This window comes from Erpetoichthys calabaricus, chromosome 4, assembly GCF_900747795.2.
Source record: "Erpetoichthys calabaricus chromosome 4, fErpCal1.3, whole genome shotgun sequence".
In the NCBI taxonomy this organism is placed as follows: domain Eukaryota; kingdom Metazoa; phylum Chordata; class Cladistia; order Polypteriformes; family Polypteridae; genus Erpetoichthys; species Erpetoichthys calabaricus.
In genome coordinates this window covers 146,457,284-146,476,463 of record NC_041397.2, presented here as the reverse complement: position 1 = coordinate 146,476,463, position 19,180 = coordinate 146,457,284, and the positions used below count along the sequence as shown (strand labels likewise).

Here is a 19,180-nt window from a genome sequence, read left to right as displayed (position 1 = left end):
AGATTATTAAAAGATACATATACATATATATATACATATACATATACATATACATATACATATATATACATATATATACATATACATATATATATATATATACATATATGTAATTGGCTGATTGTACTCAGTGAGTCAGAGAGAATGTGCATCACTTTCGTAATGGCACTCAATTTTAATTCTCTCTTTAGCTACTACCTCCAGGGGGATCCAAAGCAGTGGTGTCTCTGAGGCCAAGGATCTGCATTGGTATCCAGAAGGTTACCGGTTTGAATCTCCATTACCGCCAAAAGAGATCCTACTCTGCTGGGCACTTAACCTGCAATTGCTCCAGGGGTGCTGTACAATGGCTGTCCCTGAAGTCTGACTCCAAGGGATATATGAAAACTAACAAAATCCTAATACAAGAAGTTGTATAAGGCTCAATAAAGAACAAAAAAAAAGAATCCTTTAACTAAGCTTGCCCTTTTATTAGCCTATTGAAGTAATGTTACCAGCCCAGCACATCATAGCAAATCACACTGGCCATTCACAGAGTTATAGAAGATGTGAAGGATGTCACTTTCTACATTAAAGGAACATAGAGGAACTATACAAGGGTAGAGCATATTCTTTTTCCTATGTTCTGAGACCAGACCAACCTGTCATTAATATGGACCCCCAAGTACTTGAAGGTGTGGACCACCTTTACATCCACTCCTTGAATATGGACTGGACATATAGGCTCTTTGGTGCGGCAAAAGTCAATACCCAGTTCCTTGGTTTTGCTGATGTTAAGAAGCAGACAAATTTTCTTTGCACCAAAAGACAAAATTTCTCCACCCGACTCCCATACTCTTTCTAATCTCCTTTTCAATACACCCCATAAGTATAGAATCATCTGAGAATTTCTGCATGTGACATGACCTGGTATTATATTTACAGTTTGAGATGTACAGAGTGAAGAGAAAAGGAGACAGAACAGTTTATGTGCTCCTGTGTTGCTCACATCCGTATCAGAAACATAATCATTGAGTCTCACCAACTGTGGTCTGCCTGACAGATAGTTCATTATCCAGGACACCATAGGCTCATCCACCTGGATATCCCTGAGCTTACCACTTTACAGGGATGGCTGGATGGTACTGAGGGCAGTGGACAAATAAAAAAATCCTTACAGTGCTGCCAGCTTTGTCCAGGTGAGAGTAAGACTAGTGAACCAGATAGATAATTGCATCCTCCACCCTAATCTTTGTCCAATAGGCAAACTGCAGTGGGTCCAGGTTGTCTACTACAAGAGGACTCATATTGTCAGGGCCAGTCTCTTTAAGGTCTTCATGATGTGAAACGTAAGTGCCACTGGTCAATAGTCATTACGTGAAGAGTCACCTGTCTTCTTTGGAAAAGGAACAATGCAGGATGTTTTACACAGTAGTGGCAATTTCTCAAGCCACACACACATATTGGATTACTATGCTTTGAAAATAAGGGATGGATGGAATCAGGTCAACACCTAATCCCTGCTGTATTTTTCCACTCCACTAATTAAATATTAAACACACTAAAAATGTTTAAATAAAGTGGATATTTCACTCACCAAATATATGCAGCTATGTACAAGCACATACACACAAAATAATAAAAGTATACCCATATATCACTCCCCTAAAAGATGTACAAAGTCCAAAATGTTCCTAGTGTAATCAGGTGTCTATGAATCACAAAGCGCAATGAACAGGACTTTCAGATGTTATAATAGACAAGTCCTCAAAAGAACCAAAGACCACGGAGTATGTGTATGCTGGCTTCTGCTTTCTTCCACAACTGGTTATTTGCTGTTTAGAGTCAACATATTAGGCAAGATGTGTATAAAATACTCACCGACTCCATGCATATTTTGTTGGTGGAGGATTTGCAGCTACATTGCATTTAAGTTGCACATTTTCCCTTCCAACAAACCAGTTCTCATCATAGCCAGTTATTCCAACTTCAGGGGCATCTGAAAAATATATAATTAGATATAACTTAATTTTTTTAATGGGGAGACTTTAAAACCTAAAGGATAAGGTGGATTTTTCAAGTCAATGTTATTTCTGCACAATCATGGTATACATTAATTTGCCACATGAAATTGCATTCTAAAGTGAAATATATTTATTAAAGTTTAAAAAACTAATCAACCCATTCTTATGTTTTTAATAATGGAGCTAATGGATACTAAGGTCCCATTAAAAAGAAAAGTCCTAAAACTTACGAGAATCTTACATTTTTTTTAGCCAAGATGTTATCAAGTATTCATCTGCATATTGAGATTGCACAGATATTGCAAAACCGCATACAGTGGAACCTCGGTTCACGAACATCTCGGTACATGTACAAATTGATTTATGACCAAAAAGTTCGCCAAACTTTTGCCTCGGTTCACGACAACACACTCGGTATACGAACAAGCTAGTTTCCCCTTCGGTTTGTGCGTGCCGATGATTTCCGCACGTGTTGCATTGTTCTTGGTCAGACGTGCGTGCTTGCTTTCGCTGTGAACTCTTTGTGCTCTATGTCATTTCCCTTCCGGTTCGTACGTGCCGATTACTGTATTTAAGCATGTGTTCAGCCTCTCCCTGTTCATTGTTCTCAGTCAGACGCGCGTGCTTTACCTGTGAACTCTTTGTGCTCTACAGTATTTAGTGTGCTTTTGCAGTTAACCATGGCTTCTAGGCACTGTAACCTCCTCTCCGCCCAGTTCCTCCTCACTTCATGCCAGAACTTGACTAATGCAAGGTTAGTTTTCTTGGTGGTTTATGGTTAGTTTTTGTATTACGGATTTTTCAAATGTTCATTTTTTGGTTCGTAGCGTGAATTGTTGCAATGTTACTTTTCTTGGTTGTTTATTAAGTTATGGATTTTTCAAATGTTCATTTTTTTTCCCTGTGATCGGTTTGTAAGGCTATAGCGCAAACTGCTGCAATGTTACTTTCTTGGTTGTTTGTGGTTGGTTTTTAAATAAAGTTCGGATTTGTTCAAATGTTCCTTTTTTTTTCCCCCCCTGTGCTTAAAACTCATTAAAAAAAAAAACAAAAAAAAGCGTTTATACAGCGATCGGGTTGTAAGGCTATAGCGCGAACTGCTGCAATGTTAGTTTTCTCTGTTGTTCAAGGTTTTCTCAGTGTTCTTCAATATTTTTACATTTAGTTTACTATTACAATGTGCATTCTATGGTGTGATTAACTATATTTGTGCTTAAAAATCTTTAAAAAAAATTTTATTTACATACAGTTCGTACCGTCTGGAACGGATTAATTGTATTTACATACAATCCTATGGGGGAAATTGCTTGGGTTCACGACCAAATCGGTTTACGACCAGAGTTTTGGAACGAATTATGGTCGTGAACCGAGTTTCCACTGTATCTGTGTTGTTTTAAGTAGGTAAAAAGGCAAATCATTGTGGTGGGATTTAGCCTTTGAACTTACTTAGTGTTATGTTTACCCCCAAACAAACAAGGTAAAAAGTTAATATTTTTTTTCCCACCAAGAAAAAAAATGTTACTATGTGTAACAAACATGTAAATACCAAAACATCAACATAAATACATTAGGAATGGTATGTATTGTGTTTAGAAATGGTCACTAGCACTCAACCCAATACTGTACAGTAGGAACAGAGACAGTAGAAGCGTGCTTCTTTGTGCATTTTTCTTATATTTCTTGTGTTGCTTGTACACGCGAGTGTAAAACATTAGTACCTGATTTTCTTGATGGACACAGCCCATAGTGTTACTGCAGGCTACCACACTGCAAGGATTGGTGATTTCCAGATTTCCCCTGACACGAACACTGACAGTTGCTGTATTGTAAACGGTGATTAAGGGGCTAGTGTTTTCTTTGTCCTTCTACTTGATCACAGTCATTTTGGTTTTTGGCCATGCATATACTGGCATCATGGTGAACCCTCATGTGACCAAATTCACCAGGCATGTCATGGCGGTTCAATCATACAGTGCCGTCGTACGGTATGCATCCCTTTCACTATCTGTGTGTCAACATCTGATGACGAGTTCACATCTGTATTGCTTAATTACACTATTGGTTCAGTTTGTTTTAAAACTGGCTTTACAACTTTTTATCTACGTGCCATTGTGTGTTTTAATTGAAGCTTCTGACCCACTCATGAATATAGACAGATTACCATAGGGTGGCAGGATGTATAGAAACATTTATGACTAAAATGCATGGTTATTTCATCCACAAGATTTCTACAAAATACTGCCCAGATAGTTATTACGGCTTAATGCTCTGTAGCTCATTAAAACAACTTAACCTTAGAATGACCCTGGGTTAACCATTTTTACATAGAATACTGAGCCCATGAGGTACTCAGTGTTAACACCAACAAGGTGAAAAGGGGACCCTACATTCACCAAAGTACAAACATCCGCTCATTCGATCAAAGCATAAACACAAACCGGTTAGGGCAAATTTAGCCATACCAAATCACCTTAGTTTAATCAGTAGTAAGTTTAGTATTGGTGGTTAGTCTAAGAAGAGGGGTTGCTTACAGCCATTCTTGCCTCACGGTGCCAGGAACTGTATGAGTTTTACATGTTCTCCCAGTATATTTACAGACTGATTGGTATTCGTGAGTGTCAGTGACTTTATTCACTCAAAAACCGCACCATAAGCTTTTTTTATTACCACATTCTTGGCAAGAGCGATTCATCATGTATTACATAGGTTGATAAGTTTGTGATACTTCAGTCTGCTCTCTCACTCACCCTGCTTTTTCTTTGAGTATTTTTTTTACCATGCATCGTACAACACACCACAGTCTGAAACATGTAAGTGGCATGGCTCATTAAAAATACAATATAATCATTTCACTTTGGATTTATTGTTATTTGTACAAAGTACAATGAAACTCTTACGTGCTCTTTTCACTACAGTGCTACTTGGTATGAAGCTCACTATGCAGGCTATATAAAATAACACAGAATGTAATGGGCAAACAGTCGACTCTGTTTTGGTTTAAAGAAAAAAAATCTGATAAAATTTCTAGTATCCTTTCGTTATCAAAAGGATGTCTCAAACACAGAAGGCTTATTTTCTTAAATAAAAATCTTAGCTACTTCAAAGTAGACTTATTTGGTGAATTTTATGACATTTTCACTCATCTATGGACCCGGGTACCTTTCAGCCTTACTGAAAGCCAAGGTGTTTTTAAAACACTTCACTTTAGGACACAATTTTAGGTGGAAAATTAATATATACAATGATTGTGAAGAAATAACTTTGACATGAAATATACCAACGTTATCCTTTAACAGTTTATTTTCCTTTCAAAACATTTTTCCTAGAACCATCGTGGATGGAGATCCTCTGATTGCATCATGTAGAGGATTCTGGTCAGTACGGTTATAATAAAATTCTGATAAAAATGGAAAAAAGAAACCTTTGTGAAATTCCAAAGTAGTTGTCAAACTTCAAATGAAAATTTCTATCTATTCATCTTCTTAGTCCAACTCATGGTTGCAGGACACCAGGACATATTGTGGTAACATTTAGCACAAAGCCGGGGTCCTTTCTAAATCACTTGCATCAATTTAATGTGGGATGCTTTTTCTCTTTTTTTTTTTTTTTTCTTTTTTTTTTTTTTTTAAAATTGAAGTTGCTGAATATCATACATACAGTCGTCTTCTTCTGGACACTCTGTATGTGCCATTAGTTGTGGATAAAAGATGTTTTTTCCATTTCAGAGAACAAGCTGAAAGGACCAAAGCATATTACTGCAGAAGTGCTCATGCACAGTTAAGATTCTTTTTTCATCCTACAGCTTTTAAGACTTTGATTTTTTTTATTTTGAATTTTCAATGTAACCTTTTCTTACTCATGCAATTCATGCTAATGTGTTAAAAGAGTATTCAGAAAAAAATAAGTGAGACATGGCCAGATGACAGTGAAAGAGGAAAACAAAAATGCTATCTGAACAAGTGCAATCTACGATAGATTACATAAAGTCCAACTTAATAAAATGCAGAAATTAAGTTTACAGGATTATTAACATTATGCTATATGAATATTTAATTGGACAATAAATACATACAGTACATACATCCCCATATATATATATATATATATATATATATATATATGTATACACAGTGATCCCTCGCTATATCGCGCTTCGCCTTTCGCGGCTTCACTCCATCGCGGATTTTATATGTAAGCATATTTAAATATATATCGCGGATTTTTCGCTGCTTCGCGGGTTTCTGCGGACAATGGGTCTTTTAATTTCTGGTAGATGCTTCCTCAGTTTGTTTGCCCAGTTGATTTCATACAAGGGACGCTATTGGCAGATGGCTGAGAAGCTACCCAGCTTACTTTTCTCTCTCTCTCTTGCGCTGAGTTTTTCTGATCCTGACGTAGGGGGATTGAGCAGGGGGGCTGTTCGCACACCTAGACGATACGGACGCTCGTCTAAAAATGCTGAAAGATTATCTTCACGTTGGCTACCTTCTATGCAGCTGCTTTGTGAAGCGACATGCTGCACGGTGCTTCGCATACTTAAAAGCGCGAAGGGTACGTATTGATTTTTTTATCTGTCCCTCTCTCTCTGCTCCTGATGGAGGGGGTGTGAGCTGCCGCCTTCAACAGCTTTGTGCCGCGGTGCTTCGCATACTTAAAAGCCAAACAGCCCTATTGATTTGTTTTCTCCTTTGAAGAGGAAGATATGTTTGCATTCTTTTAATTGTGAGACTGAACTGTCATCTCTGTCTTGTCATGGAGCACAGTTTAAACTTTTGAAAAAGAGACAAATGTTTGTTTGCAGTGTTTAAATAACGTTCCTGTCTCTCTACAACCTCCTGTGTTTCTGCGCAAATCTGTGACCCAAGCATGACAATATAAAAATAACCATATAAACATATGGTTTCTACTTCGCGGATTTTCTTATTTCGCGGGTGGCTCTGGAACGCAACCCCCGTGATGGAGGAGGGATTACTGTGTGTATGTATATATATATATATATATATATATATATATATATATATATATATATATACATACATACATACACACACACAACGTTCCTCTTCATTTTAGGACCTTTCTTTCAGTGTATTTCTCTATCTGGCAAAGCTTGTTCATTCCTACTTCTCATATGCCTCAAGATTCACACATTGTAGTAGTTTAAATACAGTGCTATCTAAAAAATGAACCTCCCCTGTGTATATTTGAATATAACCTGTCAAATATTAACTGAACATAAAAATTAAACATAGGATTTTTTACAAAATATGATAACAAATGAGATGAGAAAAACACCAACAGAACACACTTTTTCTACATAAATGTTTTTGCAGAAAAGAAACCAGCATGGAAGATGCATGAATTATACATTATATACTGGTGATGCACTATTGCCATCAAATAAACAGCTTAAACAAAACTTTGTGAAAACCCCACATTCACCACAATTTCTCAATTGCTATATGAGCCATGTGTCTCACTTAAGCCACATAGGGGGGGGTTGGCGGGGGTGGGGGGATTGAGCTCCAACACATTATTTGTGTCTTATAAAGTACAATCTAGCTCAAATAATCCATTTGGCCGTGTCAGTCTCCGTAGACCTGCTCGTGCATCCGTGGGGAGTTGATGGGGTAATTGGGGCGAGATGCAGCTGCACATGAGGGTGTGATCTTTCTCAATTGCTTCATCAGCTTCCTGCAGTGCATGATTGAGCCGTGCAGCCAGCTGGCACAGAGAGTGAGGGGAGAAACTGAAAAGAAAAAACAAAAGTGGCAGAGAACGAGAGCAGCATTGGGGGGAAAAAGAGTGGACGAGCCAGCCAGCATGGTCAGGGGTCCCGTGTTACAGCGAGTGATCGGCAGTCAAGGGACAGATCACGCCCACTGATTATATAGAGGAGTGGGTTCAGTTGAGGTGGTGTCCTTGCTAGGGATCCGAGGGCCAACTGTGTTCGAGAAGGAAGGAGGGAGGACAACCGACCTCGAGCGGTCTAGCAGACACAGACCAGAGGCAGCCAAGACAGGGGTCGGTAGCAAGAGGAGCACAGCGGCTAAAGTCTCTCCAGCTGAGCAAGCCAAGGGTGAGCTGGAGAGACCCAGAAGGAACCGTGCTTGGCTAATTTCCCCAAATGAAGGCTGCAGGTTTTTAGTCTCATTTTAGCCTGGTTTTAAACATTTGGATGTTACCCTTTTGACAGATTATATATTGGAACACTATGGAGGACTGCAGTATGGATGCTGTTATGGTTTTGGTTTGGTTTAATAAAAGCACTTGCACCTTTTTCACCATCCTCTTGCTCTGAGTGTGATTTGTTCCCATTTGCCAAGCTCATCCGGTTACATTACCGACGGTGTTGGGTTCAAGGGCTCCCGAATCTGGAAGTGGGAGCATGAAGCAGGACCCACACCGTCACACATCTGTCAAGCATTTCACTGAAATCCCCCAACACCCTCCTCGCAACCCTTGATTACATTTACACAGGCTTTGTATATCTCTATTTGGGCCCCAACAATTGATTAATTCATTGATAATATCTGCTAACAGTTGCCAACAAATTTTGATATCGATTAGTTACTTGTCAAGTAATACATACATGATTTCATTGTCCACGAGTAATAGTACATTTTGAAATACGGCAAAATAAGAGGATAGAAGTAAGATGGTGGGATGAACTGCAAGGAACTCAAAAATTAAAGTCATTTCAACTTCACATGTATTAAGAAATAATAATTCTTTGCATTTATATAGTGCTTTTCTCACTACTCAAAGCGCTCAGCAACTGCAGGTTAAGGGCCTTGCTCAAGGGCCCAAAAGAGCAGAGTCCCTATTGGCATTAACGGGATTCGAACCAGCAACCTCCCGATTGCCAGTGCAGATCCCTAGCCTCAGAGGAATAGAAAGTCCCCAACAATATCTCCCACTTCCGGTGGGTTGTCCGTCCATCTCCTCCGGCCGTCACGTCTGGGTCTGGCTCCTTCTCTTCTCGCTAATGGGAGGTCCGTCCAACCAGTGTGGCATCCACATGGTTAGTGTTGTGATGTTATTCTGTTGCTGTGTTGTGTTTTTATCATTTGATTTTGTTGTATCGTCTTATTTTATGTTTGCTTTTGTGTTGTGTTACAGTGTGCCATGCCAGTTATGAGGCTGTGGTTTTGTTAACTGTGTCTTCCAATGATCTATAAAAACAAGTTTACTTGGTATGGGAGCAAAACTGTGATGTGTTTTATTTTCAGGGGCTCATACATCAGTGTTAAACCAGATGCCAGCATGGGACTTCAGTGAAAGAACCAGACGGTGCTAGGGACCTAATTACAGTCCTTCAGCTGAATACGAGAACTAAGTTCATGCTTCATATAGAGACATAAATAAACAATAAATGTTCACAGTTTAAGTGCTGTCAAATGGAAGGAGTAAAAGAACAATCCAGAGCTAACAAATCACCACATGAACTAAAGGTTGAATACACTAACTCCAAATTATTACAATACAAAGACAGAATATTCACTCACTCCATTTGAGAAGTGAGATGAATGTTGTCTATTTGTATAAAGAGACACTGCCATGATTTTGTGAAGTGCAGTTGGAGGATGTAAAAAGAATTAAATAGGTTTGAGTAACGTTGTGTAAACCTAAGTGACATGCTTATGTAATCCCATTGTGTGAGACAGTGGAGATTTGTCGTCTTTTTTATTGATTAAAATACACTTTACTAAGGAAACAGAATGGGGAGAAAAAAAAAAAAAATCAAAGCCAAAAGAAAAAAAGGGGAACAATAACAAAAACAACAATCAGTGTAATTTTGCGTAAGTAGCCAATGTTACTCTCTATATATAAAAGTATAAATGCATATTCTGCCACTATGAAACTAAAGTAACAAATATATAATAACTAACCATAAGTTAACAGATACAGGCATCAGTGCACTTGTCAACAGAAATTTATTTTGCCAGAGTTTACTCCCTTCATGATTCTTCACGTCATTAATTTTTTCTAGTGTCTTTTCTAATGCAATTTGTTATGTAACAAAAACATTAATTGACTGATTAGTTGTGGGCTCTGATAGTGTAAGTGGCAGTCCACACACTTTGATGGATAGATTGACACTAAAGTCTTATTTTTCACATAGAATGCCTTCTCTACAGGATGGCTGAAAGTACTAAAATCATTAGTTCAGCTAAATGCTCTTTTGCTCTGTGACCATCTATAGGAAATCGGCACTTTTGAACATGCAATTGTTAGAATTTTCCTTATATATGAGGTTATTTTTGTGGAACTCTGTATACCATATTATTTAGGTACAGTGATCCCTCGCTATATCGCGCTTCGCCTTTCGCGGCTTCACTCCATCGCGGATTTTATATGTAAGCATATTTAAATATATATCGCAGATTTTTTGCTGGTTCACGGATTTCTGCGGACAATGGGTCTTTTAATTTCTGGTACATGCTTCCTCAGTTGGTTTGCCCAGTTGATTTCATACAAGGGACGCTATTGGCAGATGGCTGAGAAGCTAGATTGCTTACTTTTCTCTTTCTCTTGCGCTGACTTTCTCTGATCCTGACGTATGGGGATTGAGCAGGGGGGATGTTCGCACACCTAGACGATACGGACGCTCGTCTAAAAATGCTGAAAGATTATCTTCACGTTGCTATCTTTTGTGCAGCTGCTTCCTGAAACGACATGCTGCACGGTGCTTCGCATACTTAAAAGCTCGAAGGGCACGTATTGATTTTTGACTGAAAAACAAACTCTGTCTCTCTCTCTCTCTTTCTCTCTCCCTGCTCCTGACGGAGGGGGTGTGAGCTGCCGCCTTCAACAGCTTTGTGCCGTGGTGCTTCGCATACTTAAAAGACAAACAGCCCTATTGATTTGTTTGCTAGAGATTGTTTTCTCTATCTATGTGACATTCTGTGCTCCTGACACGCACTCCTTTGAAGAGGAAGATATGTTTGCATTCTTTTAATTGTGAGACAGAACTGTCATCTCTGTCTTGTCATGGAGCACAGTTTAAACTTTTGAAAAAGAGACAAATGTTTGTTTGCAGTGTTTGAATAACGTTCCTGTCTCTCTACAACCTCCTGTGTTTCTGCGCAAATCTGTGACCCAAGCATGACAATATAAAAATAACCATATAAACATATCGTTTCTACTTTGCGGATTTTCTTATTTCGCGGGTGGCTCTGGAACGCAACCCCCGCGATGGAGGAGGGATTACTGTATATAAAATAAATGTATTACAATATACTAAATCACAACAGATGATGGACTAAGCTTGAGCAAGGATAAGTGCAAAAGTGACAACAAGAGCACAGTGGGACATATGTACAAGCTCAAAACTATCTTGCACAAAACCAACATTATTGATTCCATGTGTCTCCCTTACAGGTGGTATGCACTGATATCTACTAAACTAGGATAACCAAGTATAGTCCTACAGAGAAACTGCACATTAATTTTATTTGTATGTTTTCTCTCTTAAATTTTGTCAATATCTTCAATAAATTGTGACTCATGGAATAAATAGACAGTAATTAGTATTGACTGGAGCATAGAATTAAGCATACACAAAAGCTTTAAACACTAGAATTACCAGAGCCTACGAAAAAACTCGTAGATCCAGCCCACCTTAAATTGCTTCTTAAAACCGTTCTCCCCTCTCCGCCAGCGTCTTTTGTCATCTGAATGTACTGATAAAGACATGCTGCAAGCAGCCGGCTATTCCATCCCCCCACCGATTTAGAACGTACACGAACTTCTCCCAGCTCATGTCTTGATTGATTATCTGGGAGTGAAGTGGAGTTTTAGAGTGGAAATAATAAATCGTTATTTGGAACACAAGCATTTCATGTGTGTTGCGTTTCTACAGTAATCTGTGTAAATACATTTTTAAACAAACATTTTTTATATTCTATTAACAAATGACAAAATGTAGGCATAAACTATATAATATATAAAGCCTGAAGTCCAAATATCAAAGAAACACTTTCACAAAAGGTAAAAAAAAAAAAAAAAAAAAAGCCACCGCCAAAAAAAGCCGCCTTAGTGTGTGACATTGATACTCATTTACTATGACTGCCGGTGTAATTTATGATATTTGCAAAGGTTAGCTTTTTTTTTTTTTTTTTTTTAAATTCACTTTTCATTCTCTGTCACGTTCAGAATCCTTCCCTAACAAACCTGACACTGCTGTTTTCACATAGAGGCGCTATAGCTCTGCAGTATATCACGATACATACGACCACGTATTTTTTTTCCCCCAGTCTTGCCAGACCCCACATGTTGCTGTATGCTGTTTCTTTTGTACTCCAGGACATGCAGAGGAAAGCATAGTAAAGAGTAGTAACTTCAGCGCTATATGCGATCATCAGACACTCCCCATCTGACACTGCTGTTTTCACATAAAGACGCGCAATAGCTCTGCAGTGTACTTGTGACTGCATTGTCGTACCAATGCTTGCGAACTGAAGTGTCTGCATGCACTTTTCATGGCATTACACATGTATTTTTTGAGCATGCCCATGTAGCCCAAACACAGGAACATATGTTGATGTAAAAGTATAACAAAACAAGTGCACTTTTATTCAAGACTATAACCGAAGAAAAAAGAAAGCAAGTTACAGTAGGCAGTTGATATGACAGCTTGCGTGGTGCAATGCTAAGAACTGCTGATTTCCATTCCGTGCTATATAACTGTTAACATTTGAATCTGATGATTGCATATAGCGCTGTCTTATTCAGTGTGCGCAAGAACATGCAGGTGGCCAGTTGCTGCGTGCTACAACGCACATTTTAAAAAAGAAATAATTATATGACGCAAATATTACCAATCAGAAAACATCGTCGAAGTAATGCAATATTACTTGAAAACGAACAGCGTCAGGTTGGTTGTGAAGTTATACTGGCGCTGTTTGAGTCAGATCAGAAGCTGAATAAGCTGAACAAGCTCCTGTTCTGACTCTAAGTAAAAAGCATGAATTAATCAACAGAAATAACCGCGATCGACATTTTAAACTTAACGATTTACAGTGCATACCAATTTATAAATTTTATGTCCGTTTGAGGGAAAAAAAAAAACACTTTCTCCAAAGCTGGGAATCAAACTCGCGTCTGTGTAGTACGGCAGGGTTGCTGTGCTCCAAGTCAGCAAATCTTAGTTTTAAGCCATGTAAAGTGTTGTAGCATCCTTGAACCTTTGTGTTTATTTGATGTTTGGACTTCAGACTTCACACATTCTATAGTTTATGCCTACATTTTGTAACATTTATTACTAAAATATGAAAAAGTTTCTGTTTTAGCAATGTGTTTACACACATTACTGTAGAAATGGAACACGCATGAAACACGTGTATTCCAAATAACGATCTATTATTTCCATTCTAAAACTCCAGCAGTTCAGTCACTCCCAGATAATCAAACAAGGCATGAGCTGGGAAAACTTAGTGAACGTTCTGCGACGGTGGGGGATGGAATAGCCGGCTACTTGCTGCTCTTCTTAATCGGCACATTTAGAAGACAAAAGAGAGGTGAGAACGGTTTTAAGGTGGGCCGGATCTTTGAGTTTTTTCGTAGACTCTGGTAATTCTAGTGTTAAGCAAGATTTCCTTTCCAAGGCTAACCAAAGAGGTGCAGATTAGTAGACTGGTCTATTTCCCCTTGCATTAATTAATGTCTTAATATATCTCCACCCCAGTTAGATTGTTTTTACTCCACCTTTAGCCTTATATCAATGTTGAGTTTCCTTTTTAATGCATGGTCATTTTGAATCCCAGATAAATGAGATTACAATTGAATCTAACTTCTTAACAAAGAATTAGAGCTTTGAAAGGATTTTCATTTTAAATTATATAAATACAGATGGTCCTCAGTTTACGATGGGTTGACTTACGATTTTTTGAAGTTACGATCAATACATGAATTTATTAAAAAAAAAAAAATTGTGTAAAATATACATTTTCAAGTTGGTGTGGCATGCATACATTTCTGTGGGCAATGCGGTACGATACGTTGGGATGCTGCCAGGATACCAGGAACTTCCACGTTGTTGAGATGCCTCAGTTTCGGTAGTGATCGATAAAGGTCAGTGATTTTGTTGTTACAGCGTGCATTTTTGTTTCTGCAATTTCTTTTCAAAGACCATTGAACAGTGTACAAATGTCTTCTAAATGCCCATGTGCCTCTCCTGCTGGTAGTGAAAAGAAGAAGGGGAAAGCCATTAGTTTGGAAGAGAAATTAAAGATAATAAGCATGCATGAATGTGGAAAGCCCGTCATGGCCATTGCACGTGATCTTCAGCTATCCCAGTCGACAATATCGACGATTATCAAAGACAAGAAAAGGATAATGGAGGCTATCAAGGCATCTGCTTCAGTGCATTCACCGATTATCACCCAGAAGAGAGCAGGACCTTTAGAGGATATGGAACAACTATTCCCGACATGGATAGAAGAGCAGATACAAAAGCATATACCGCTTAACCTACTCACGATACAGGCTAAGGCGCGCTTAACGAATGCTATGATGACCCAGCTACACTCTAACTTTTATGGCAAGTCACGAATAGTTTCAAAGTTTCATGAATCGTCACAATTTCCATAATGTGTAAATCAGCGGTGAAGCACCAAGCACAGACAATGAAGCAGCTGAAAAATTCAAGAAAGAACTTCATAAGATTATTATTGATGAGAAATAATTGCCTGAACAAATCTTCAATGTTGATGAAACTAGATTGTATTGTAAGCAAATGCCTGAGCGAACATACATACACCAATAAGCTAAGATAATGCCAGGATTTAAGGCTTTTAAGGATCGTGTTTCTCTTATCTTAGGAGGCAATGTTGCTGGCTATAAATTAAAGCCTTTCACAATTCACCACTTGGCAAACCCCAGAGCTTTAGCTTAAAAAGGAAAAAAAAAAAAAAAAAAAGCAAGGCAATGCTTCCCAGCCCAACAAGAGAGCCTGGATGACAGCAGCTTTAATTGAAGATTGGTTTATAAATTGTTTTATACCTGAAGTGAAAGAATACTACCGTGAAAATAACACACCCTTACAGTATTTTAGATAATGCTCCAGGACACCCACAGCACATAGGGGATGCAGATCCTGATGCCAGAGTTGTGTTTTTACCCCCCAATACAACTTCCCTTATCCAGCCAATGGATCAAGATGCTGTGACTACATTCAAGGCATATTATCTGCGGAACACTTTCGCTCAAGCTGTGGAAACTACTGAAGAAATGGAACTCCGACTTTATTGGAAGGAATTCAACATTCTGACATAGCTAGAGCATGGAAAGTAGTAACAAAGGAATGCATGAATGGTGTATGGAAAAATCTCCTGAAAGTGTATGTGAACACATTTAAAGGCTTTCAGAAAGATGTTGTCGAAAGAAAGAAATAAAAAGATTGCATCGCTAGGCAAAAACGCTGGAGTTGGAAGTAGAACAAAATATTCAAGAACTTCTAGATGTTGAGGAGAACACTTAACAACTGGAGATTTGACTGAACTTGAGTAAGAAAGAAAGAAAACTTTGAAGAGGAAGTAGGAATTGAGGCAAATCCAGAAACAAAGTTCACAACAAAGAAAATTGCAGAGGCATTTTCCTTCACTGAGCATGGACTTAAACTTTTTGAAAAGACGGATGTTAGCTATGACAGATTTATGATGCATTATCTTGCTATAAATGTATGTATGAAGAAACGGATAGTCCAAGATAAAATTGATATCTTTTTGAAGAAAATGTCATCCGATGTATCTGAGCCCCAGCCTTCAACATCTCGTGAAAGTCATGGACAGATAGAATCAAAACGTGATGCAACTTTGGTTGAATCAAGAGCTAAAGAAGAATGTATTGATGACCCTGCTTCAGTATCATCCCCAGCCTCATCATCCATAATTAATGTTAGTTTAAGGCATCAACAACTTGACTCTATCGGTAAGTGCAGTGCAAAAGGAAACCCATTTACAGGGCATGTAGACAAAGAATTTGCATTTTGGTGTTTTTTTGTTTTTTTTAACTTTCCAATAATTAATAAAACATCCATCCAATGTTGTTCTACAATGCAAGTTCCACTGCTTTTTCCACTTATCCTTATCTGCACACATTTACCACCATTAAGAGACAGTAGATATCTATAGGGATACTGTGACATGAGCTATTTCCCTTGCAAAGCCTTAAATAAAATGTTATTACAGTTTTATGAAACTAGTATACACATACACATATATACACATACACATACATATAATATAGCACTTTTCTCACTACTCAAAGTGCTTAGCAATTGCAGGTTAAATATACAGTAGACCCCCGCAAAGTCGCAGTTCAGAGTTTGCGGCCTCCGTCATTCCCAGATTTTTCCTTAGAACCTAACTAATAATTGTTAGCGGAAACTGCAAATATCCTCCACAATTTTTATGGCTTTTTTCGTGGCAATACTGTACTGTAGAGAGAACCGCGGCATGGGATGGTGAAAGTAGCCAACAGAATTTGAAACTGCAACTCTTGGGCAGTCGCTGCAGTGGATGCGATTGCTCTTCTGCTGAGGGTGCTGGGGCTATTGAGGTCAAAGGGTGTCAGCGCAGCTTTTAAAAAGGGGGCCAGTCACCAAAAGCAAAAAAACAAAGTTTGTAATTTATGTTTCAAGTTCCTCCCCGTCTGCCTTCTGTTGCGTTACCTGTACTTATTCATTTTGTCCTGGATCGTTTTGTGTGTCTGGATTGTCTGCCGTCTGCCTGTGTACATTAGGACTGTAAGTGGATTCATGGCCATCCTGCAAAGAAAGGAGCGCTCCTGAACCCGTCCACCCGTCTTCACCATTTCAGGAACTACAGGTAGGACTATGTTTACATTCCCATTCAACGTGCGGATCTCTGGACTATATTTTCATCATTACATTTCATCCGTTGCTGTTTTTCATGAACTTTTTCACGATCTACTGTGTGTGTTTTGTTTGTGCTTTGTTGTATTTAATGTGTAATCGCCATAAGGGGAACAGCGGTAGTATCGTTTTCTTATATCATTTGTTTTCATTACATTCTTTATTTGCTGTTTGATTACCGGTTTGCTTTGTTTTCGTCTCCGTTTGTGAGTGCGCGCTGGTCAGCTGGGTGCGTCCCTGGAATCTCCACCATAAAAATAAATAAATCCCCAGACCACTACAGTGTTGCTTCATTTCTCCTTACTGCTGATTGACTGTGATACATCTCCAGCTGAGTGTTCTTGTGTTTTCTGTTTACTTAAAAGCCTGTCCTTTTTGGATGATTGCTTTGTTTATCTCTCCTCCCCCAGAAATGCTATGCTACAGTTGGGGGTTGTGTTCCCCTATGATGTTTGTCTATTGTTTAATTGATAACTAACTGCATACTGAGCTTGTTTACTTCTGAAAGAGACATGTTTGTTTGAAGCGTTTAAATACAGTTCCTATCTCTACAATATCCTGTGTTTCTGTGACACAAGCGTGACACCCTGCTACAGCCGCACTAAGACTATCCTGCCAGCGTCGGCGCTTACCTCTGTGTTCTTGCGTGCAGCCGTTTCAAGCGCAGTTGGCTCAGTGATTTACATACGTGACCTCTGTTGCACTTTGTACATATTGTTCCAGTAGTTTTTTTAAATAGTTTTTACAGTTCATAAGCAGTGTGTAAAATGATCAGTGTTGCAGTAATTGTGATGCTCTTTGCATGAAAAAAGTATTCCATTAAAATTTCACTTTTTCTTTTGTAACGGTTGTCACATTTTTTTTTTGTGTGCTTTTAACCGTTTCTGCCGCTTGCTTCCTTTAGAGATTATGTCCAAAGGAATAACTGACTGTGGGATATCTCTTTAAGGGGAGTAGGGGTCCAAACAACGCTTGGGGGTCCTTGCCAAAATGTACTTTGGTGTGACGTAAGAGAAAGAACCCAATTTAAAAGGCAAGGAGGCGCGTATTTTAAGAGAGAGGAGTGAGAAGAAAGTTTGTTTAAAGAAGCATCTGGGAAGGTGAATTGGTAAAAGAAGTTATTGGTAAAGCACGTAAGGCTCTGTAATAATAACGGTTGGACGCAACAAAAAGGAGTGCTGGCTAATCGGAGGGGATCTTCGCACGGCTTTATGTTGCATTTGTGATGCGGGCGGCGGCCATGGAAGGACACTAACGCAGAGATACCCGGGTGAGACGGATTTCAGCTTTTAACAAAGAATCGTCGCCGGGCCGGTGAGATTGCTTCTTTTACCTATTAATACAGTATATGAGTCAGTGGAGCGTATCTGACTGGATTGCTGGATTTTTCACAGACTTCCCAGGCCATGGGTGTAGAAACTTTAAACAAAGTTAATATAAAAGGGACTGGGGAACGTGTGGGGATTGTGTGTGCGTGTGTGTAATTTATATTTTATTATATATATATATATATATATATATATATATATATATATATATATATGTGTGTGTGTGTATTTAGACGGGTGTGTACTGTGAATATATTGGTGTTGTCGATAAATAGGTTATATTTCCGTTTCTTTTCCCGTCTTTCTTTCTTTCTTTTTCTTTCTTTCTGTATATTATAGAAGGGTTAAAGGGGGTGGCATATTAATTAGTGTTTAGATTGATAAGGATTGATTAAAGAGTGTTTTATGGTTTGTTTGATTTATAATATATATTCTTTTTGTTTGGTTAAATAATTGTTGGGGTGATTATTTCTTTTTTTGTATAAATTCATAAAAGACAACTCCATCTGTGGACATCAAATTGGGGCTAAGGTTCTGTCGGGTTTTGTACATAATAGAATTAATTTTCCTAAGAGTAGGAGTTTTCTGTGTGTTCCGGGCTCCTTATCCAACTTAAGAGGAACTCGCTACATTTTGTTAATTGTGACGTTTACTTAAAGTGCAGCAAAAAAGTATTTGGCGTCCAGGGATGCATTAACCCCCAAGTATGTGGCAGTTTAAGGCCCCAAGATGCCGCCGAAACAAGCTGCACCGTCTAAGGCTTCTGGCAATGAATTACAGTACATATAGCAGTAACATCGGTATTTTACATTCTAGTACTGCGGGAGACATAGCAGTGAAGTATACAGGTTTACCTTTATATTCTTTGTTTTTAGGTAATGTATTAAGCGGAGTTTGAAATTAAAGTGTTTTGGGGGCATATTTAGGGTTTAAACTATGAAAATAGGCTTTTTTTTTTTTTTAACCACATC

At 38.5% G+C, this 19,180-nt stretch overlaps 1 protein-coding gene across 2 annotated transcripts in view; it reads right to left on the bottom strand.

The window, feature by feature from the left end:
* LOC114642871 (nectin-3-like) overlaps positions 1-19,180 on the bottom strand; it is a 513,459-nt gene that overhangs the window by 356,792 nt on the left and 137,487 nt on the right. For both annotated transcript variants that reach the window (XM_051926988.1, XM_051926987.1), the window contains exon 4: positions 1,861-1,978. In XM_051926988.1, the coding sequence (XP_051782948.1) occupies positions 1,861-1,978 (118 nt within the window). The remainder of the gene's footprint in view (positions 1-1,860; positions 1,979-19,180) is intronic.